The sequence below is a fragment of the Ambystoma mexicanum genome, chromosome 4q (genome assembly GCF_040938575.1).
Source record: "Ambystoma mexicanum isolate Mex_15411 chromosome 4q, UKY_AmexF1_1, whole genome shotgun sequence".
NCBI lineage: Eukaryota > Metazoa > Chordata > Amphibia > Caudata > Ambystomatidae > Ambystoma > Ambystoma mexicanum.
Genome location: NC_090928.1, coordinates 325,592,749 through 325,616,584, shown reverse-complemented (window position 1 = coordinate 325,616,584; position 23,836 = coordinate 325,592,749). Strand labels below are relative to the sequence as shown.

General features: G+C 49.9%; 1 protein-coding gene across 4 annotated transcripts in view; it reads right to left on the bottom strand.

The window, feature by feature from the left end:
- Positions 1 to 23,836, bottom strand: part of BIRC6 (baculoviral IAP repeat containing 6) — a 3,097,233-nt gene that overhangs the window by 301,757 nt on the left and 2,771,640 nt on the right. For all 4 annotated transcript variants that reach the window (XM_069607902.1, XM_069607904.1, XM_069607903.1 and 1 more), the window contains one exon: positions 20,123 to 20,423. In XM_069607902.1, coding sequence (XP_069464003.1) covers positions 20,123 to 20,423 — 301 coding nt within the window. The remainder of the gene's footprint in view (positions 1 to 20,122; positions 20,424 to 23,836) is intronic.

Below are 23,836 nucleotides of genomic sequence, written 5' to 3'. Positions count from 1 at the left end.
AAAAGGGTTGATTTGGAAAGAAATTGTGCAAAAATATCAGTAAGGGCATAACGCACATTTGACACTGAGGGAGCAGTAAGTCCCAGGCACACTGCTGCTTTCGAAATGGTCATTTGGAAGGGCACGTTAACCTTATAACATCCAGTGGCCTTTATGAACTCCAACGTAGTTTTAGACAGGGCACGGACTGTCGCCCATTTACTTCTCCCTGTCCTTAAGGTTTTTCAGGCAAGTGCTCTGCATCTCCTTCCACCAGGGGCTTCAGCTCAAAAGGGAAGGATCACCGTCTTTATCGAAGATATGTCCTAGTTCTTCTGCGCCTCAGTAGATGGGCCGACGCCAAGCGGAGCAGAAACTGCCACAGAAGCATTCTGTGCCAGAAGACTGAGCCGATGGCACAGGAGGTGAGAAGTTGTATGACATAGGATTGGACTCGCAGGTGTGCAGTGAGGGCTGAAGAGGTGTCTCTGCTGGCCCAAGAAGGTTCAGTGGGCCAATGCTCTACCAACAGTGTAAAGGCCAAAACTGCTGGCGCCAAGACCTTGCCAAAAATAAACATTTTGCAGAAATCCGACCACCACTCTGGGATGAAGGAGCTTGTGTGGAATGTAAGTTTAATCAGGCAGGTGGGGATTCCTCAAAATCTGAATAGACTCACTAGTGTGGAAGCAGGAATGGTGCTTTTTAAATTTACGAGGAGGGAAGCTTGGAAGAGGAGTTACTAGAAGGCTGCAGCACTGCTGCTCCTCTTTGTTTTTTCTCACACCGCGTTCTGTGAATTCTGGTACGTTGGCCCTCTCATCTCAGTGAGTCCTCTCCTCTTCAAAGCAGAAAGCTCTGATGAAGCTGGGACTAAGTCTACCGGCCCTTGTTGAGAGAACTGAAGAGCTTGGCAGCACGTTCCATGAGGACCTTTGGATGCAAGGATTGACACAAGCCATGCTCTGTGAGGTCATGTATGAGTTCAAAGCACTAAAGACCGCTTTATGGAGGTCACTGACATGGACGTCCTGCAGTGCCTGCAAGACTTAAAGCCTGGGCCTTCCAACATGTCCTGATATGAGACCAAATTAACAAATTGCTAGTGGCACGATCCAAAACCACATGAATGAGCATTGGAAAACAGGAAATGAGGCACAGTGCATATACTGAATAGGCAAAGTCCTGAAGAGAGGCAAGGAAATAAACCTTCCTTGGATGAAGATGGGCTAAATATTCTGTTACAATAGAATATCAACATTACATTGAACTTGTTAGCGACACCCTATTTACTGATTGGTATTACAAACATGCAATAAAAGTATCAGTCCAGAACATTTTATTATGTTTATAACTAACCAACAGCGATAGCAGGGACAACTGCTAGTATAACCACAGAATTAATTTGCAGTTAATGAGCAGTTTACTCAGCAAACAGAGAATGCTTGACATGTTTTCCCATCATTAGCGATAACAATTCAGTAACAGAAGGTTGAATTTGCAAGGTAGTAAAGGAAATTAGATGAAAAAATTGCTTACGTTTGGGAATGTTCTTTCTAATGGATAATCCCCCTACCCTGCCTCCAAGATAATTCGGCTCACGCTCACTCATTATCCTTGGCCGGGTGACAAGCTACGGAGCACATTTTGCCCTGTGCACATCACATCAGCCCCTGTTCCCACCAGGGTCGTTACAGATTTCCCATAATGTGCCCAAACATGTGCGTTCCATCGCAATTGTGGGAACTCTGCCATCGCCAAAGCATGCTCCTGCTCCTTTATCGGAGACAGTAAACTTCCTCTATCGGAGGGCAGTGTCTAACCTATGCTGTGGGGGCTATTTGCACTTTGTTACATCCAGCATACATGCACACATGGCAGAGGTTACTCCTCCTGGACTACAGTTGTAGCCAATTGACAACCCTGGTGTTATTTAAGAATCATTGCAATGTTGCACCTCACTTCCCAAATGGCTTCTAGTTTGACCCCGAGATCCGCACCTGTTCTTTTTGCGTTTTTCCCCGTCTTGCTGCCGTACTTGGTTCTCGGCTCCCAGTTCAGACGCTGCTATCCAGTTCTATGGCCTGACCTGTCTTCCCCCTGGTCATTGTGCTGCCCCAACCTTCAAACCCAGACTTGGCCCGCCTGTGTGTTCCTCCATCCCAGTGCTGCCTCATCCTCCAACCATTGACAACCGATTTCACATTTCAGAACTACCCTCTCGGGGCAAATATGGTTTGGGGAAGTTTTCAGCAATCAGGGGGCACACCAACTAAAGCAGCACCAAGGACTCCACACAAGACATCAATTGTGGATATATATGGAGCTGGCTGAACCCCATGACCTCAATTCCATCCAGTTTCCCCATAATCAGTGGCTAAGGAACTTGGGGTTATAGGTTAAAGGTTTGAATCAAAAGGTTCGAAATACAATAGGGTTGAATCAAAAGGACCGAAAACAAAAAGGTAAAAAAAAAAAAACCCTGGTTTTGTGGTAAAAAACACTTTTTACCTAAACGAAAACCCCCCAAAAATATATATAATAAAAAAAAAAATATATCAAACTTTTTGCTTTCGGTCATATTGCATTCGAACCTTTTGTATTCGCGCCTTTAACTGGACACCGGAACTTGGGAACATTTGCAAGGTACAAGCTTTCCAAAATGATTGGTAGGTTGGAGGGTGATGAGGGAACTGTGGGAGGAAAAACAAATTGATCAAAACTAACATTACTAACCGTAAGTGATGTGTTCTTCGAATTAACTCATCATTCCCACAGGCTCCTCATCTTACAAAGAGGCTGAGGGTACGGAATCAAGAGGAGAGCAACGATCTATCACCTACACTGGGATTGGATACTCTGAGACACTGCGTGATAAGAGGAGGCGTCATTCTTCAATTAGGAATCGTAAGAGTGTAGATGTAAGAGAAAGACACAGAGGGCGCATTCTTTTGGCTATAGACATATCAAATAAAAGAGAAAACCGTACCTGATCCTATGACTAAGAGGGGCTTCATGCCTGAAAAATAAATAAGGATTCCGTCAGGATGTCCGTCCAAAACAAGTAGTCCACAGTCATGTGTCAAAACCCATTTCCTTCCCTTACACTGTAAATCAAACTAAGTAAAGTAGTGATCTTCGTGGTCTAGAGGAATGTCTCCCTTCTTCTGGGTGATAGATCTAAGCTCACTTCTGGGTGATGAAAAAAGAAAAATTCTTCAAAAAAAAAAAGGTCAAAACCAAAAGTCTCAAATGCTTTCTTGACTTGCCCTCCCCCAGCACACAGGGAAAAAGAAAGACTTGTGTCTTCACAATGTTAGGGGAATGACTCCCTCTACCCCCAAACGTACTCAAGTTTCTCACTACTTTCACTGCGCCAAGATGAACACTTCCTCCTGCTGGCCTTTACCGTGCAGTTCACAATGCCAGGGGGAATGACTCCCTCCCCAGGTCTTACTTGGGCTTCTCGCAATGCCAAGGGAATGACTCCCTTCCCCTGCCCTTTCGCAGGCTCTTCCCACTGCCAAGAGAAATTATATGTTACTCACCATAGTGACTAATGTACTTCTTAATCCATAGTCCCCTTTCCTCCATACTGTATGGGTGTCCCTCACTAGGGACGGGATACAGGACCTTTTTCACCCGACAAAAAAATTGTCTTACCCTTTAAATTTAGATGCGCGCGGCCTTGGGAGCATGCACTCCCTGACTCTGCCCACCGGTGCCACTTTACCCTTTGGCGCTTCGACAATATTACAATTGCCCAACGAAAAAGGTTTATTAAGGGGAGGATGGTGGGACGTATGGAGGAAAGGGGGTCTATGGACTAGGAGTATGTTAGTCACCAAGGTGACTAACATAATTACCCCTATGTCCCGTTCCCTGTCCTCCATACTGTATGGGCGATTACAACTGAATGCCGCCCTTGGGATGAGAGATGCCCCTCTACAAAAAAAAAGTTCCTCAAAACTGCCTGGCCAAATGCGTCCGATCTGGTGGTGGCATCCAAGCAGTAGTGCTTGGGCTTCCCTATCAGCCTTTTGCAATCAGCTGTCTTGTTGATAGTCTGCCATGGAACGTGTCTTTGGAAGATCACAGCCGTGGCCCTGGATCTGATGGCCTGGGCGTGCATGTTTGCTGGCATGGACCTGTGCTGCCCCTCATACGCCTCTTTGATGGCCATCACCATCCACCTAGCTATAGAAGCCTTGGAAGCCTGACAACCTGGCTTTAACCTGCCAAAAGTGATGAAAAATGCATCCGATTTACAGAAGCTCTTTGTCCTGTCCAGGTACAATCTTAAAGCACGTCCGAAGTCCAGACAGTGCAATACCTTCTGAGCCTCATTCTATGGATCTGCAAAGAATGTCGGAAGTACTATCTCCTCATTAAGGTGAAACGATGACACTAATTTAGGGAGAAATACAGGGTGCGTCCTGAGCACCACCTTGTCCAGGTGAAATGTGGCATATAGCTCTGAAGCAACCAGCACCTGTATCTCACTGATCCTGCGTGCTGATGTAAGGCCAACTAGTGCAGCAGTCTTTATAGTAACCAACCTGATATCCGATGACGACATGGGCTCGAAAGGCTTGTGGGACAGAGGGCCCAGCACCAAGTTGAGGTCCCAGGCCTGATGTCGACCCTTGACCGGGGTACACAATACGGTCAGACCCGCAAAGTGCTTTTTAACCACTGGGTTGGAGGAGGGGAAGATGCTATCTCCAGAGATCTTGTAGGCCCCTATGGCTGCCAGATAAGTACAATAGATACCTGTACACCGGAGGGAGCCAGACGCACAGAGAAAGATAATCATGCCAGAGGATCTATCTTGTTTGCCTTGTCCAAGTGACTGAACCTGGTCCATTGCTTTTGTACTGACTCCTTGTGGTGTTGCTTCTTGCCCCGTGAACAATAGCCCTGTGAGAGGTGCAGATGTTTCAGGGTGACATGTTCAGGACACGCTGCCAGGGCCAACTTCTGCGGAGCGGGGTGAACCACTGTGCCCCCCTGCTGGGAGAGTAGGGGGGCTCGATACAAGAGAAGTAAAACCAGAGTTTGATCTGACATTCAGAGTTCTGAGAACCAAGGTCTGGCTGGCCACCACAGCGCTATCAGGATGAGCCGAAGAGTTCGAAGAGTCAGACTCCTTTACTTTGAAGATGATCCTGTGAATCAACTGAGTGGGAGGAAAGGCGTATGCCCTTATGTCGCCTGCCGAGTCTGTCTGCCCACCAAGTTGGATTCCCCGGGGAGGTGGACTGCCAATAAGCAGATGTTGTTAACCAGTGCCCACTCCCATATGTCGATCGACAGGCTGCAAAGCGGAAGAGACCTTGTATCTCCATGCTAGTTGATGTAATACATGCAAATGGAGCTGTCTGAATGCAAACCGATCTGTTGCTGACCAGTGAGCAAGCAAGATGGCCATCCCAAGCCAGTTGATGTGTTCCAGTTGTTCCTGCCGTGACCAGACTCCATGGACATTGTGGTGGTCCAGGGTAGTCCCCGACCCATCCCCCTAGGGACGAGCCTCCTGTGGTAATGGCGATCTCCAGTAGCGGCTGCCTGAACGACCTGCCCACTAACAGATTGGCATCTGCCCTCCACCACGAAAGGTCCTGGTGAAGGTGTTGTCGTACATTGACTGGTGCCGCTTGGGAGCCTATGTCCTGATTCCAAGAGGCTGAGAAATGCATCCCCAAACATGTTTCGCCCTTGTTGGGGCTCATCAGTGAGGAGTAGCTTGGGTCTCTAGGCCCAGCAGGCACGGGACCCACGTCTGGGCATACCCGTCCCACTCGGGGTGACATAGCAAAAACAAAGAGGTGATGGCTGGAAGGTTTAGAATTAATCTTAACCACTGGTGATGCTCTGGGCAACCCTCCAGACCACCGTTCTTCGCCTGCCAAGCCATTACAGAAGGGAAAGACCATATGCAAATCATGCTTGGCCCCACCCCAAAAGGGGCAGTCCAGCCCGAACTGCTAAGCCACATCCCTTCTGGGAGGGTGGCTGGGGAGAGGAAATTGAGGTATCGGCAGGCGGAAGCCCGAGGAAACCACTGAGAGGATCCATGGGCCCGCAAACCTTGGCCGCCAGGAGTGAATGTGAAGGGCAAGCCTGCCCCCCACCGGAGAACTGTGAATCTGGATGGCACTGTCACGGTTTCTTTCCTACTGAGGTTGGTGCCTGGGAGGGGGACTGAAGAACTCCTTGTTAAATGACTTGAGCTGCTTGTGTCGATGCTGGCTGGGGGACCTGTCCGGCTGCCTGGAGCGGCGCTCCTGAAAGCCCATGAAGCCGCCGACGGTACGACCTCTGTCAGAGAATGGGTGATTCTGGCTATAGGTCTTGGTGGCAGACTTGGCTAGCATTGAAGGGAACTAGTTGTTTGAGCTTTTTTTCATTTTGTCCAACTCCTCGTACGTTGTTGAATGAAGCAAGCCCCCCCACCCCCACTCCCGGAAGGGCAGGTCGAGGATGCGCTCCTGCACATCAGGGTTACCCTGGGTCGTTTTAAGGCAAGCTGACCTCCTCATGTCGGTGACTACACAAATAGGCATGCCTGCAGTGCGTGTGTGCCACTGTCGACTCCATGATATCCTGGGCCACTATCTTCGCATCTGCCAGACCAGCCTTGAATCTGGCCTGACTGTGTGCCGGAAGCAAGTCTATCTCCCACCAATGTTTTTGATTAACCGCTGCAAGCATGGCATCCACATTGGCCTGTCGGAGATGGAGCCTGGCATTGGAATAGATGATCTTCCCACAGGCCTCCAGGAGCTTTTCCTCCTTTCCTAGGAGGGTTGATGTAGGTGCGGACGTGGATGCCTAAGCCTATAATACATAGAGAATCCTGAAAAAACCGAGCAACGCGGGTGCACCGACAGAACTAGGGCATCCCATTCCACCTGCCCATATTTGGCATCCAGGCACTTATTGGTAGGCTGTGTGGAATGTGGCTTCACCCAGCCTTTCTTGGCTAAAGCTTCGACATCCTTCTGCAAAGGAAGGCCAGTTCTTGTGGTTAAGCGGATGGTTAGCACTTCTGCCAAACACCCCCGTCTCTGGTTGTTCAACCTGTGGCGGTGGTTTATCGAAATACTCTGCAACGTCTGACAGCCTCTCATTGAAGGCCCTAGCTGAGGAGGAAGTGTCCTGGTCCTAATCGTTGTTGTCAGTATCCCCTGCTGTGTCCTGCAGGTCAGGTGCTGCCGGTGTGATGCGGGGGCAGGGGGTTATTGCTGCGGGCAGCTGTAGGGCGCTGACCGGCAGTGCCAGTGTTTGTGGCAGGGCCAGCGCAGGTAGCCGAGAAGTAGTGACGTCATGCACCTGTGCGGGAACCTGGGTCTGCACCGGTACTAGGGGCATGACAGGGGGTTGAGGTGGTACAGGGGGAAGCATGTCTTGAATGACCCCCCTCCCCCGAGGATGTGCCCATTTGTGGCAATCTCATGAGAGTAAGGAACTTTTCGAAGTACCTGTCCTTGCACACTGGAGAGGAGCCTACTGACGTGGCATTGAGTCCTTGGACATGTTGCTGTGCTCTTGCCGCCCCTTGCCTGACGTAGCTAGGGTCTGTGAATCGCCCCTGTGCGGATGCCATTGGGTAAGAGATGGACCAGGTAACTGGTGTTGACCAACCCCACAATGACGTGCGCTCCGATGCATGCGTGATGGAATGGGAAGGCCCTGGAAGTGCCGGCATCTTGTCTGGTCGGGTGGCATCATGTACTGTGCCACGTGCCTGCTGGGTGACAACGAACGTACTGGGATCATTCTCCGTCTGTGTGCTGGTTTGCGATGGCTCAGACCTTCCCTGCACCTCAGGTAGGTATCTGGTAGGCGGAGTGCCCTCAGCCATGTCGCTGGTAGTGCTGGTAATGCGTTTAAGCGCCCCCTCGGGATCAGGCCCAGTACCAGAGCAGGGCCCCTCTGGGAGGTCCCCGGTATAAGAGCCATGCTGCCCCTTAGTGGACCCCCTCGCCGGTTGGCCGGTAGCTTCTCAAGCTTTTGTCCCTCTGCTGGTCTTAGGACATGGAAGGCCCCTCCCCACTTGGACGCTTCCCTATGTAAGGAACTCATGGTGGCAACAGTAAAGACACACAAGTGATTACAGTTCAAAGGTGTTTATTAAACTGTACAATGGGTGAGAAAAACGCCTAATCTAAACCTAAATCCAAGATGGGAGCCAGCTACGACCATCAAATAATAAAGCAGTCCTAGGGGAGTCTGGTGGCAAGCGTTTCTCCCCGCTTTGACTATCAGCGCAGGAGGGCCCTGTGTGCCGTTGACACGTCACACCAGACGCTAGCTGGACTTCCCGGTTTATTCCAGTGGGGAAGGGAAAGGGCTGTCAGGTGTGCGTAGTTATTGTCAATTGCCTGACTTCGCCTGACCCTTGTGTTGGGACATGTCAGGTAAACGGCTTGGGTGTTAGTCCACTGTCCATCACGGTGTTGGAAAGTGTTTGTGTTGGAAAGAGGGGCGGGGGGAATAGTACTTCTGAATATCCTATGGCGTAAAATGGGGAAAAGGTGTTCTAGGGAAGGGGGTACCATGTCTCACCCGTCGTGTCCCATTTTTCACTCCCTGAGGACCCCTCATCCAGGTGATCCTCCCGCACTGGTCCACCCCCAGGAACTGGATCCAATAGCGATGGCCATGTCCTGGCCACCTAGAGGACAGATCTCCGAGGACTAGCGGGTGAGACACCTTCAGGTTTCACACCCCAGGGAAGGTGTCACCCTTGAGGGGTGCAGAGGAGGATAGGGCACTGACCTTTGGCCTTGTCTTCCTCCCGACGTACGCCTGAGAGTCTCTGGTGGTGATCTCAAGAACAGCTCCCTCCACCTGGCCATGCAGTTCTTTAACGAACGTGGGTTGATCGTGTCGCACGCTGAGCATTAGTCCCAGCCATGGTCTGGAACAAGGCACCTAAGGCAGAGCGCGTGTGGATCAGAGGTGGGGAAGGAACCCTTGCAGGCCGGACCCCTGCTGAATCCCACCGTCGTCGACATGCTCCGGGGAGGAGCACCAGAGGACAGAGTATGTTAAAGTCTAAAGAATTGCCTATGGACAAAATAGGGAAACATATCCCAGAAAAGGGCACATGGAACTAAAAGGCCTAAGGCCTAACCCAGGAGCGCTGGTCAAATCGGTATGCTCCTGTCAAAGCGGAAAAGAGGACTGGGGAGTGGCGCCGGTGGGCAGAGTCAGCGGAGCGCATGCTCCCAGGGCAGCGCCCTTTCATGCATCTAAATTTAAAGGGAAGACAATTGTTTCTGGTGAAAAAGGTTCAGTTTCCTGTCCCTAGCGAGGGACGCCCATACAGCATGGAGGAAAGGGGACCGGACATAGGAGTACGACTTCCTTATCTTGGCTTCTTTCACAATGTTCATCAACACCAGGGGGAATGTGTCCCTTACCCTGGCTTTTCTTGAATTATTACTGTTAACTGTGGATGCCTGATCCAGGTTTCTCCTGTGGCTTGTCTGGGCAGACCTGGTTCACTACCTTGCCAGGTACTGGTTCACATCCTATCTATCTAACCGTACCTTTGCCGTTTCTTGGGGCGGCTGCACCCCCCCACCCCTTCCTTTCCTCTCCTCTCACCCATGGTATCCCCCCAAGGCTCCGTACTTGGCCCTTTTCTCTTCTCTTTGTACACCTCCTTTCTTGCTCCCATCATCTCATCCTTTGGAGTCTAACACCACTTCTATGCTGATGACACTCAGATTTTAATCTCTTTCTCATCCTTCACCCCCGACATCCATCACAAACTCTCCTCCTGCCTCACCGCCATCAAATCCTGGATGACCTCCCATTTTCTTACCCTGAACGCTGGGAAAACAGAAGCTCTATATTTTCCCGCTAATGTCCTCCCTCCGACTTCTCCTCCCATTTTCTTTCCTCCCTCCCATCTCCCTATCTCCCCTTTCGCCCGCAATCTTGGTCTCCACTTTGACACTAATCTCTCCTTTGCTCACCACATCTCTTACTTCCTGTGCCTGCCATTTCCATCTGTATAACATACACAACATTCGCCCTTTTCTTACTTTCCACGCCACAAAACTTCTAGTATCTTCCATAATCTTCTCTCGACTTTTCTATTGCTCTGATCTCTTCTTTGGTCTTCCTTCCTCACGTCTAGCTCCTCTTAAATCAATCTATCATTCTTCCATCCGTTCTCTCGGTCTTCTTTCCAATCGGGACTCAATCACTTCATCCCTTACCTCACTGGGATGGCTCTCCTTTCACTCTCAACTTAAGAACAACTTCCTTTGTCTGGCCTTCAAATCTCTCTACGGTCTCACCCCCACCTATCTTGCATCTCTCCTCTCCTATTCTCCCTCTCGTTCTCTCCGCTCTGCTGATCACTTCCGACTTACTGTACCACGCGCCCCTTGTGCACAATCCCTCCAATTTCTTGCTCCTCTTCACTGGAACCTTCTCTCTCTCTGCTCCATTACTTCCTATTCCTCCTTCCGCTCTTCTTTAAAAATGTATCTACTTCAGTCACCTGTCTGACTGTTCACGGCGGATTCAGAATTTCGATCCACACGGCTTAATTTATGTATTACTGACTGTTCTTTGTAAATTGTTTCTGCAAATTGTTCTTTGCTACTTACTGATTCTAAACACTGACTTACATTGCTTATTTCATGTATTGCATATTGTTCCCTGTAAAGCGCTTTGGTTAAAAGCGCTATATAAAACTCAATAAATACAAATACGGCCGCAAGTAGGATGGGAAGGGGAGGCTCCCCTACACTTCCTTCAACTTGCTTAGGTCCCAAACCCTTCTCTTTGGGGTTAGTGGCATTTCCTCCATCACTATTGTGAGGGCGACTCCCTCCGATATCCCCTTCACCTCGGCTAGGGTGCCGGACCCTATAAACCAAGTACAGTCGCGTAGGAGTTGCCTCCTGATGCAAAAATGTCTTTGTAAAATCCTCTACTGGCTCCCCCACTTCTGTTACCTTTGGTTTCTATCGGATGCTCCTATGGTTCTTCCTGGGGAAGCGTCCCTGCAGCTTTTCTTCTGCCGTCTCATTTTGCGTCTTAAGCTCATTTTGTTTCATGAGGGTTTCTTGTGTTTCTTCAGTTGGTGGTTCAGGCGTCACCGTCGGTCTACTTGACCCCCTTTCCTGAGGGTACTCAGTCTTCCGAATTCCAGTCAATCAGCTTCAGGCCACCGGTGTCACTGTCCACCTTCTGACATCGGATCGACATGCCAGCGTTCTTCATGGTTCCTTCGGCTCCTCTGTTCTGGACTGCTTTCTGACCAGCTGATTCCAGGACTGTGTGTTGCTCTGCGGTTTTCAGTATCACTCTGGATCTGCTCAACAGCCCCGGGTTCCTTGGTAATGATAATGATGTGTTATTTATATAGCGCCTTAATCCAAAGCGCTTTACAGAGCACATATTTACATAGAATATCACCCAACCGAAATTGGTACTCATTTATCGACCTTGGAAGGATGAAAGGCTGAGTTGGCCTTCCCGGGATTCGAACCTGCGACCTGCAGATCATGCTCAGATCGCAGCAGCGAGCGCTCAACCCGCTGAGCTATCTTACCGGCTTACTTATTCTCATCTTACTTGAGTCTGGACCGGAGGAATTTGCTCCTCTCTGCGTCTTCCGCAAGTATCCTGGGCTGGGCATTGGTCCTTCCTCGGTTGCTGGGGCGGCCGCGCTCTCCTCTCTCCCTCCAGTTTCCCCAGGTTTAGATTGCCCAGGTTTGCTTGCTTCCATGCAAGTTGCTCTCCCTACAACAGCAAGTCTGTTGTCCATTTTTATGTTGCTTGGTGGAGACGCCCTCTGTGGATCCATAGAATGTTTCCTAGTGTTCCCATAACTGTTCTTTATGTTCAATTCCACCTCTTGTCTCAGTATAGATAATAGGTCATCTTCCCTAAGGTAGTCCCTCCTCTTTGCCCCATTAGTTATGGAAATCGTACTTTTATAGTCTGGTCCCTTCCTCATCGCTATAGGGTTCAATCCTATGGCCATATTTTTGGGTATAGGTTGGTTAGTGATGGGGCATGGAGGTGTGTAGGATGCTGGATGATTGGTGTCACACTACGTTCTCTACGGATAGTGGTCCCTAGCCCCATAGGGGGGGATCCCTCCCCATGAGATCCACCCGCTGAGTACCACTCCCAGGGGGATGATCGGGTGGCTGCCTCACCTCACTGGGAAGGAGCTGCAGCCAGGGAAGAAGGGACGACATCCAAGGATTCGTCACACAATACAAGGGATAGTGATTGACTAACATGTGCAGATGCCCACAAAGATACCCGACAGACATCAAAAACATCATCATCCCCCAGACCATTCTATGGTGGGAATTCCTTGGTGCAGAGTAGAAAATTTCAGCTAACGCTGAAGGTGAAGAGGTCTATCTGATGCGGCCCCAAGAAGTCAAAATCTCTCCCATAATCTCATGAGCATTCCCACTCAAGAGAGACTGACTAATGCTTGCTCAGGGGGTTGATATCAGTGTTTCCCATACTGGCCAGTTTCGCTGCCAGCAGTGGGGTAAGAGAATTTCAGAACTCAGAACCATAGTTGCATGGACTCTGCACTGAAGTAACAAGCACACAATTTGTGTTGACGTCATGCATGGAAACGCCCTGGACCGAAACTGCCCTTCAACAAGGGAAGAAAGGTAAGCAGATGTACTACCAACAGACTAAGTTTACTAAAACAGTTGCATCCTTAGTAAGTTATATCACAGAAGGTACTGTACCATTGTTCAAGACCGGCAAAAAATCAGTTATGTTTCCTCTAAACTGAGATCACTGACCCGGAAGCAGCCACAAGAGTGACCTCCTGTGCAGTCATGGAACCTAGAACACAAAGAAAAGGCAGATGCAGTGCTCCAGGCTCTGGGATTGGAACAGCTGTACCATCTTATCAAGATGGATATAAAAATGATAGGTCATCAGGGGGAAAGGCTGTGATCCAGTGTGTGAAGAAAACCCTGCACCCAGACCTAGAAGACCCTGGTGGGCAGGAAGAACAAGGGGATCAATGTTCAATGATCCCTGGATGATACCTAAAGGTGAGAAATAGGAAACAAGTCAGCTCTGTGGCGGCCTACACTAACAAATTAATCTATAGTTGCAAATCCTACATGTCCACCAGTAGCTGCCTAACACTAACCAGAGCATTAGCATTGTCAAAAATGGACTATTGCAACACAATCTTTCTAGGCTCCTCTGAACTTAACCTAAACAGACTTCAGGTCCTGCAAAATAATTCTTTGAGAGCAGCACTTAACCTACCCAGATCCAGCCACATCTCAACGCCTAGACGCAATGCCAACTGGATGTCAGTTCATGATGGAATCACTCTCCGTACCTTAGTAATCACGCATAAGTGCCTCGAGAACACAGCCCCCAAATACTTGTCTGACAAAATCTGTAAGCACCAATCTTCCTGCACCACCAGATCTGCCTTTTCTCACTGCCTTGCAATACCTAGGTTCAACCTAAAAACTGCGGGAGGAGCCAGCTTCCCAGGCCAAGCAGCCAAACGCTGGAACTCCATGCCATTTACTTACAGACAAGAACCATCCTTTCTGACATTCAAATCGGGAATAAAAAAAAACTGGTTAAGCAACATGTCTCCCCAATGAGGCCCCATCATCTGTATCCAGCTACCACCCTAACTTCTAACTTCCTCTTCACGATTACCGATTGCATTTGTGCGTATGTTATTTATGCTTCTTGTTTCCAGACCTGTCTGTAACCATTGGTCCTTCTAACTGCAACCGTGTCTTTATTTTTCTCCATGTACGTAACACCTACGTTTTTTCCAGCACCCAGTTACCTCAGGGTTCGGTGCACGATATAAATAATAAACAAATACAAATAAACAGTCCCGGAAGTACAGGGCTGAGCATCAGATATCAGGATTGGGTCCGTTTACGTGGTGCTTTGGGATTCTGGTTCTAAAGAGGCATGACCCAGAAGGTGCCAGGGCCAGTACACCAGAACCCAGATGAAGGACCACCCCCTGAGATGAACCACGATGGAAAGCATCAGAGCACTGACGGTGCCAAGGAGGACACAGCAAGCCGGTCACAAGCAGCTCAGATGGAGACGGAACAGCCAGGCCCCGCTCCTGAAACCACCTAAAAATCCCCTAAAGCCAGTGAAGGTACGAGCTCTTTAAGAGTGTTGGTGACTCTGGCTATAGGTCTTGGGCGCCAACTTTGTCAGGATTGGAAAGGTTTTCCCTGTCTATTTTTCTTCTTGTCAAGTTCCTCGTCCATAGTAGAGTGGAACAAGTCCCCCCTCAAATGGCAGGTCTAGAATGTGCTCTTGCATATCGGGGTTAAACTTGGTCGCCTTGAGTCAAGCGGTCCTCCTCATATCTGTGGCGATACAAATCTCTCTACCTGTGGTGTCGATGTGAGCAACTGTGGATTCCATGATGTCTTGGACCCCGATTTTGGCTTCAGACAATCCGGCCCTGAAGCGCACCTGACTCTGTGCTTGGAGCTCTGGGAGGAAATCCGCAATCTCCCGCCACAGCTTTTGATCGACTGCTGCCAGCATAGCGTCCGAATTGGCCTGGTGCAGATGGAGTGGCATCAGAGTAAATCTTTTTCCTGTAGGATTCCAACAGCTTTTCCTCCTTCCCTAGGAGTGCTGAGTTGGGTACAGATGACGGAGACTGTGGCTTGAAGTAAAGGAATGTCGCAGCTATAACCGAAGAATGCGGTTGAGCTGGTACCGCCAGAATGAGGGAGTCCCCCTCCGCCTGCCTATACTTGGCATTGAGGCGTTTATTGGTAGGCTGCATTGAGTACGGCTTCACCCATGCCTTCTTGGCCAGGGCTTCTACGTCCTTTTGCAGAGGGATACCAGTTCTTGTGGCTGGGTGAAGGGTGAGCACCTGGGCCAGAACATCTGCATCAGGTTGCTCAACCTGTGGCTGCGGAATACCGAGATATTCTGCTACACCCACCAGCCTCTCGTGGAAGGCCATAGATGACGAGGGAGTATCCCGGTCCTCGTCGGTGTCGCCTGCTGTGTCCTGCAGGTCAGGAGCTGTCGGAGGCGTGCTGGGTGCAGGCAGCTCTGGCATACTGACTGGCATTGCCGGGGGCTGCTGCGGAGGTGGAGCCAAAGTGACTGGTGTGAGCACGGTGACAAAGGGCTGAACTGGGCCGGGGTCTGGACCACAGTCTGAGCTTGGGGTGGTGCTGGAGGGAGCATGTCTTTGATGACCCCCCTGAGGATGGTGTCCATCTGCAGTGATTTCATGAGGGTAAGGACCTTTTTGAAGAACACATCCTTGCATGCAGGGGGAGGGCCTGGCAGTCTGGGAACCGGGCCCTGTGGCTGCTGATCTCTTGGCGGTCCGTGCCGTCGCACGCTGGGAGCTGCGCGCCGCCCCTGTGAAGGTGTGGTCGGGTAACAAGTGGACCAGGTCACTGGAGTGGTCCAGTCCCAGCTAGACATGCGTTCCCATACCTGCTCTCCTGAAGTAGGAAGCTCTGGGCGAGCCGCCTTCTTGTCTGGCCTGGCGGCCATCTTGTTATGCCACATGCCTGCTGCGTGGTGCCTGAAGAGCCAGGCCCCGTCTCCGCCATGCATGCTGAAGAGCAAAGACTCGGACCTTCCCTGCACCTCAGGTAGCGACCTGGGAGGTGGAGTGCACTTGGCCAAAACGCAGGTAGTGCTGCGTAGAGGCGCCCTCTCAGCACGAGACCGGTAGTAGAGCAAAGCCCCTCTGGGATGTCCCCGGTAGCAGAGCCTTGCAGCCCCGCAGGGGCAGAACCGGGAGGATCTTGCGACCCCCTCTGCCTGTTGGCCGGTAGCTCTGGGAGCCTTGGTCTCTTTGCTGGTCTTAGGACCTAGAAGGCCCCTCCCACTTGGGCACTTCCCTGGGAAGGAGTTGCCCTTGCGGGGTGCGGAGGAGAACAAGGCACCTATCTTGGGCCTGGTATTCCTCCTCATGTAATCCTTGATCTCTCGAACAGCTCCCTCCACCTGGCCAAACATTTTTGAAGAGCTTGTGGGGTTAGCACGTGGCACGCAGAACAGCAGGTCCAGCTGTGGTCGGGGCCAAGGCACCGAAGGGAGTGTGTGTGTGGGGATCGGACGTGGGGAAGGAACCCCTGCAGGCCAGACACCTGCAGAAGCCTGCCGTCGTCGACATGCGCCGGGGAGGGGAGTGGCACCAAAAGGACAGTCTTTACTGAAAATTGCTAGGACAGAAAACAAATAAAAAAACAAAGCCTTTTCGGGGAAGAGCGTGTGGAATTACAAGGCCACAGGCCTACACCAGGAGCGCTGGTGAAGTGGTCTGTTCCTGTTGCCATGGAAAAAAAGAGGACAGAGGAGTGGCGCTGGTGGGCGGAGTCAGGGGAAAGCATGCTCCCAGGGCAGCGCCCCCGGGCGTATCTAAATTTTAAGGGGAAGACTATTTTTTCTGGTGAAAAAGGTTCTGTTTCCCGCTCCTCGCGAGGGACACCCATACAGCTTGGAGGAAAGGGAGATGGGAGTAAGATCGTGCCACCTGGTTTGGCGAGCGAACTCGGACGAGCAAGTAGTCCAGCTACAGAAAGACATGAATGCCTTCTCTTCTGAGGTGAGCTGATAATACTGCCAGCAGATTGGTGCAGAGCCTGGATGCTGAAGATGGACCAAACGTCAGGACTTTGCATTCGTAGTGGAAGTGCCCCCACTGAGAATCTCTGGTACTTTCATGTGCTCATTCACAAAAGCCATACAAAAGGTGGCACCCTGGACATCTAGGGATACCAGCGAGTCCTGCAGGTCGAGGACTTTAAGAATCTTTGCCAGAGTAACCATCTTGAACTTGTCTTTGCACAAGTACAGACTTTAAAGCCTTAGATAATGAATAAGTCTTAAGCCCCCGTCCTTCTCAGCAGCAGAAAATAAGTGGAGTACCAGACCATGCCTTGTTCTGAGCAGGGCATTGGATCTATTGCCCCTTTTGGTAGAAGCTGATTAACCTCCTCTAGCAGTAACGACTTTGTAAACCCCAGGTGTCAGATGTGGTAAGAATCAATTCCTTGCCAAACATTAAACCCTGCTCCCCAAGTCCCCACCCAGGGTTGCTGAGGGAAATGCAGAGGCTGATAAGCCTTCTCTGAGAGCACCTCTGCCCCACCTGTATTTGGATGGTGATGTACTTGCTTGACATAAAGAGCTTGTCCTCTGGTCCCGTGGATTTAAGCAGTGAAGGGTGCTGCTGAACCGCTAGCTCCAGAGACTTTGTAGTCACAGTTGAAGCCTGAAACCCCTGGAGAGACTCATTCGCCTTTATCCCGAACAGATGGTTTCCAACCAACGGCATGCCCAGGAGTTTGGCTTAAACATTCGGGGTGAAACCAGTGGTCCTCAGCCATGAGTACCTCCTCAATGCTGTTCCAGTGTCCATCGTACTAGCCAGACAGTAGGCAGTATCTAGGCCTGAATGGATAATCTGACATGAAGCCTCCTTGCCACCATTTACAAGGGCCTCAAAGCCCATCATGTCACCTGCAGGGAGAAGTGCAGCAGCTTCTGAAATTGCGGAACAAAGACGAAAAGAATAGCGGGGTTGATAGGCCCAGGCTGCCTGAACCAAAAGCCTTTCATCCCCAGACCTCCAGCGTCTTGCTCTCCTGGTACGGGGCAAAAAGGGGAAAGACATGGTCTTCAGGTTTTATGTGGCCTCCTGAATTAGACTCTTTAAGGCGGCATGAGTATACCAGCATTGTGGATCAGAAGGGGCCTCCCTGTGCTTACTGGCCAGATTACAGTCTACAGTTGGGGCGCAGGCTGGTTTCGACCACAATTCCAAGATTGGTGCATCAACTGCCAGGTTAAAGGGCAGTACAGACTATGTGTGGATCCTCATCAAGAATATCTGTCGGATCACACTGCACCTTGGGTCTAGAAGGTGCATCAACCATATGTTATCAACCACCTTAATTATCAGGCTTTGAAAGGAGGCAAGAGGCTTACTCTGTATAGGAGCAGGGAGAAAGGTTAATTCTGGTCAAGGGTCTAGACCACTTTGCATTGTGCTCACCAGCTGCAAGATACACCAGGTCAACCTCTTTTCCATAAAATTCTACAGGGAAACCCTAACTTCCCTAAAGGTTCAAACGCAAAAACATCAATTCGAGAAAATATACCCCAAGGGAGCAGAGCCTACACCAAGGAACTCTGGCATCACAGACAGTAGTCAGAGCTGGAAGACTGACGGCGGAAGATGGAATAGAGGTGTGGCCCGACACAGATCATTGTCTGTTTTAGCTGTGTCCGAGCCTGAGGGTGTATGGTAGCGGGATCTGGCAGAGTCACTACCAGCTCGTCCCAGCATGGATGGCACCAATGGGGAGGAGGTCGAAGTTGCCAGATCCACAGTGAAAATGTCCAGCATCTTCAGCCGAAAGGCCTTCCATTCATTCCTCAGGAGTGGATGATTGGGTGGGAAAAGTTCCTGTGGTGCATGTTCCTCAGAGGAGAGCCTGGAGCAGTTTCTTTTCCTAATGGAAAAGAAGAGCAGTGTTAGGAAGACCCGCAGGGAGAACTAGACCTCTTGCAGTGCCGTTTCATCTTGTCCGTGTGGACTAGGGACCATTCTTCAGTTCAACAGTGTGCCGGGGGACCTGTAACAGGTTAATTTATCGCCATTCTCCTTGTGGAGAAAGTTGAATAATGTTGCTGCCCTCTCACAAAGTGCCCTAGGGTGCATCAACTGGCACAACCCACAGTCCTGCGCGTCATGCTCTTCCCCGAGGAAATACAGACATATCCTGTGAGGACTGTAGATGAACATATGATGCCTGCAGTCGATGCAAGGTTTAAAACCAGAGGACTTTGAAGTATTCAATATGGCACGAAATGGAAAGAAAAACAACTTTAAATGAAGCAGTGTTCCTGAAACAAGCAGAGTGTACGTGAAAAAATGAACTGAATCCAGGGAGAGCCGCACCTCTATATATTCTGGCCCCAACATCATATACAGGGGGGGGGAGGGTACGCAGAGGAGCCAGGTGCAGCAGACACAGAGTCCCGCTGGTCGTAGAAAGGTTTCTAAAGAGCATCTGCACTGGGCGATAGATATCAAAGATGTGGTATCCTTGCGGACAAGGAATCCATTTATCTAGAACTGGACAGGGTCTCCCCAGATACAAACACTTACACATGGAGGGACAGGTAACACTGACCACCAATGAATAACTGTTGAGCATACAACATTCTGGTGGACAGCCTATCAGTGGTGGCCAGCGAAACTGCCATTCGCCAAGGCACACAAAGATGTGCATTGTGGTGTTTCGGGGTTTCTCATCCAGTTTAAACTGGAATCTAAGCCAACCAAGAAGTCCTTGTGAACTCTAAAAGAGCATATGGAGGCATTGGCTAGTTCATTCATTCCTTCTGGCTCAAACAAAGTAAAGGCTAAAATCAAAATTACCGGGGTGCAGGACTTAAATGCATTAGTACCTAAATGACAACCTCATATTGGCATTAGACTAGTGAAGTAGTATTAAGGCTATAACCTGGTTTAACCACAAACAAAATTTACAGATGCCACAAGCTACTCCCCCCCACACTTTTTGGACAAGTCGGCCTGGGACCAAATGGGCTGCGCAAGGAGCACCCCTGCCTTAGATGTTATATGGACTACCAAGGATACACTGAAAAGGAGCTGCATTTGCAAATGGCTTCAGCAAAAGTAATTTTAATAGAAAACTAGAAGCTAAAAAAAATAAGAAAGCAAGCAAAACGTTGAAGAGACGCAGAACGTTATCAAAAGGAACACAAAAAAATTTCATTCTGACCTAACACACTTTCAAACTGCTTTAGCATTGTAGTCTAGCAATATGCATCAGCGCTGGTATAGTTGTCTGAACAAATCAACTACATTTAATTTGGCTCTGGCATAGAACCCTACATAACAATCGCAGTTTAGATGGTCTGCAAAACTTGAACCAAAGCATCTTCAAATGTATAATGAAAAAAACTAGTAGAAATATGAAAGAAAATGGGGTACGCTCTGTGAGTGGTAAGCAAAAAAGGAATTGATAATAGAGAAGAGATCCCCCACCATTTTGCATGCCACAAAAGATAAGGCTGCGCTGCATTTCTAAATACTTACTTCCTTCACCATCATCTGTAACTCCCAACACCAACCTCAGAAGGCACTGAGCATGTTTCCTTTCTTTTAGCAAAACCTCTGCATATCCTGGAAGACGTAAAAACAATCCAAAGGCAGCAAGAGAGTGAGCAGGTATTGGAGACATTGTCTGTACAGTTGACTTAATAGGGGGTGGCTCAGCAGCAATAGTTTCTGGAGCTTCATAAACTAGCTCGCCGGACTGTTCAATAGTCACCCATTCAAACTGATCAGAGTCCTTTGGTTTCTCTTGCGTCGTGGAGGTAACAACGGGAGCGCTCACCTTAAATGAAAAGAAAAATTGGTCTTTGTAAGGAAACACGTTAATGCAATCAAAATAATTATTTAAATCATTAATAAATGGTTTGGTCCAAGGAAATTATTCATGTCTGAGTTCAGGTCACATTCTACCAAAAGTTAGAGTTCGGAGAAGTGAAAGTTTAAGGGAATCATTATTTCAACAATGGAAAAATGCATTGATTGGCTTGATGGACACAGTCTCTTCTCTTAATGCCTATTGCACAAGGATGACTGACTCAAAGGTTATCAAGCACTTTCTGCGTAGATTTGTCAGACTATTTATATGCCTGGTCATGCCATGCTACATGTGGATTACTTGCTTGCACCACTCTCTGACCTGCTTAACACTCTGCTTTCTAGCTCATACGTTACTGCTTCAACATGCCCTAATGAGATTCTGCTTGCTGGGATTCACCCTATGTGTCCTTCTGCATTTTCCCTCCACTGAAGCTTTGCTCACTGCTGCACGACAGATTTGCCCCCAGGGGTTACCAATGCTATTAGTGCCCCACTGTGCTTTTTCCATCTGATGACCAATTTAATTTGTGTGACAGGCACCTAGTTAATGTTCCTTGAATTCTTAGAATGCTGACTTGTTCATTGGGATCCCATCAGGACTCACCCTCACTGGAATAAATACTCCGAACTTCACTTGCAAACCATGCTTACCCACAGTCTACTTGGTACACAATGCTACATGCTCTCCATGTCTTCAACTCGTCCCAGTGTTTCCCCACTCCCATCCAGGATCAGCCAATGCCCACTGTCAAGTGTCCCGACCGGACTGTTGCCACTGAAGATGTCGACAGCCGCTGGACCTTTCCCAGGATGGCCTGCACCCTCTCTTCCGAGGGAGTCGGCAGACACAAGACTGTTGAGTCGGGCACCTAGGAACAGTGCCTTCTACAATGGCACTACGCAAGACTTCGGATAGTTGATTGAGAATCCCAGCAAAGTCAGATGCTCTCCGTGGTGTTCTGGATTGCCAGCATGCGGCAGTGGGACCGAAGATCTAATCGTCCCGGTCAGGGTAGACATGGATCCCTTTGCGTTGCTGCCACTGGGGCCAAGCATTTGGGGAACACCCTTGCACCGATTTCAGGCAGAAGGGAAGGGCCTTGAACTGCTAATGTGACCCCTGAACCACGAAACGCAGAACTTTTGGTGCTTGCAATGAATGGCGATGTGGAAGTATGCGGCCTCCAAGTCGAGTCTCGCCCCCGAAAAATAAGTTACTCACTGCAGTGACTAACGTACTCCTAAGTCCATAGTCCTCTTTCCTCCAGACTGCATGGGCGTGCCTCTCTAGGGGCAGGAGACAAACTTTTTCACCAGAAAAAAAGCTTCTTCCCCTTTAAATTTAGAGGTGCGTGGGGACACAGCCCTGGGATCACGCGCTCCCCTGACTCCCCCCACCGGCGCCACAGCTCAGTCCCCTTTGACGCTTTGACAATATTACCATTGCCTAATGACACCAGTTTTATTAAGAGGGGAGGATGCTGGGACATATGGAGGAAAGGGGACTACGAGTATGTTAGTCACTACGGTGAGTAACTTATAATTACTCCTACATCCCGTCCCCTTTCCTCCATACTGAATGGGCAATTACAACTGATGGTAGCCCCAGGGTGGAGAGGTGACCCTCCTAAGGAAACAGGTTTCTTAAAATTGCCTGACCAAATGACGCGGTCGACCTGGAGCTGGCATCCAAGCAGTAGTGCTTGCAGAAGGTCGAAGGCGTGGCTCATGTAGCCACCTTACCAATGACCTGCCACGGAACATACCTCTGAAAAGCCACAGCCGTGGCCCTGATAGCATGGGCATATTTGCCGGGTGTGGTTTGTGCTGCATCTCATAAGCCTCCTTGATGACCACAACCATCCATCTTGCTATGGATGCCTTGGAAGCTTGATAGGTGACAGAGAGCCTCCGATTTGCGGAAGCTCTTGGTTCTGTCCTGGTAGAATGTAAGAGCACGCCTGAGATCTAGACAGGGCAGAACCCTCTGTGCCTCGTCCTTGGGGTCCGCGAAGAAAATAGGTAGCGCTATCTCCTCATTGAGGTGAAACGAGGAGACTACCTTAGGTAAGAATGCAGGATGAGTTCCAAGGACCACCTTGTCGTTATGAAAGGTAGTATAGGGCTTTGAAGCCACCAGTGCCTGGATTTCACTGACCCTGCGTGCAGACGTAAGGCCCACCAAAAGGGCTGCCCTAATGGTGACAAGCCCGATGTCCGTGGATGCCATTGAGGTCCCACACCAGTGTGGCTTCTTGATAGGTGGGTAGAGCCTGGTGAGGCCAAATGTCTTAACTATGGGGTTGGAGGATGAAAAGACCTCCTCCTCCGAGTTCCTATAGGCTCTGATGGCCACCTGATAGGTGCGGCATGTGTCTACTTGCACACTGAGTGCGCGAGGTGTACTGAGAAGGATAGCACGTTGTCCAACATGCAAGTCAAAGGATCGACTGACTGATTCTGCCCAATGACAAAGCCTAGTCCACTTGCTCTTGTACTGGCTCCAAGTCGGGTAGCTCCTAGCGCCCTGTATGATGTCTAGGATAGCCTGCGACAGCCACAGATGCTTTAATATGACCTGTTCAGGAACCACGCTGCAAGGGCTATCCTCTGAGGGGCAGGGTGGAAGACTATGCCTCCCTGCTGTGAGAGTAGGGGAGCTGCACCCAGCGGAAGGTGCACCAGGGCCTGTTCCGACACGCTGAGTCGTTCCGAGAACCATGGCCTAGCAGGCCACCACAGAGCTATTGGGATGACACGGAGGTGGCCGGCCTCTCTGATCTTGCAGATTACCCTGTGGACCAGGGCAGTGGGAGGGAAGGCATATGCGTTCATGTTGTCCCATTTTATCTGTATCACATCGCCCAGAGAGCCCCAGCCCTCTCCCTGCCCTGTCCCTGCAAGAACATGAACTGGGGGCACCTCCTGTTGGACCAGGTGGCACAGAGATCCACCTGAAGATGACCCCATCTGTTGAAAATCCCCTGAAGGACTTGTTTGTTCACTGCCATTCGTAGTTGTCCGCACCCAGTCTGCTGAGCCTTTCCAACTCCAGGTTGGACTCCCCCGGGAGGTGGCTTGCACTAAAGTGCATGTTCTTCTGCAGGGCCCATTCCCAGATGCTGACTGTCAAGGTGCATAGGGGAGGAGACCTGGTGCTTGTTGATGTAATACAGGATGGTGGAGTTGACTGTTTGAATGAGGATCCTCTTGCCACTGATCACCGGCAGGAAGGCTTTGAGAGCAAGCCAGATTGCCTTCAGCTCTAGCCAATTTATATGTGCCTCCTGTTCCTGAAGAGACCAAACTCCATGCACACTGTGGCTGTCCAGAGTGGCTCCCCAGCCCTCCAAGGAAGAGTCTGTGGTGAGGGTGGGC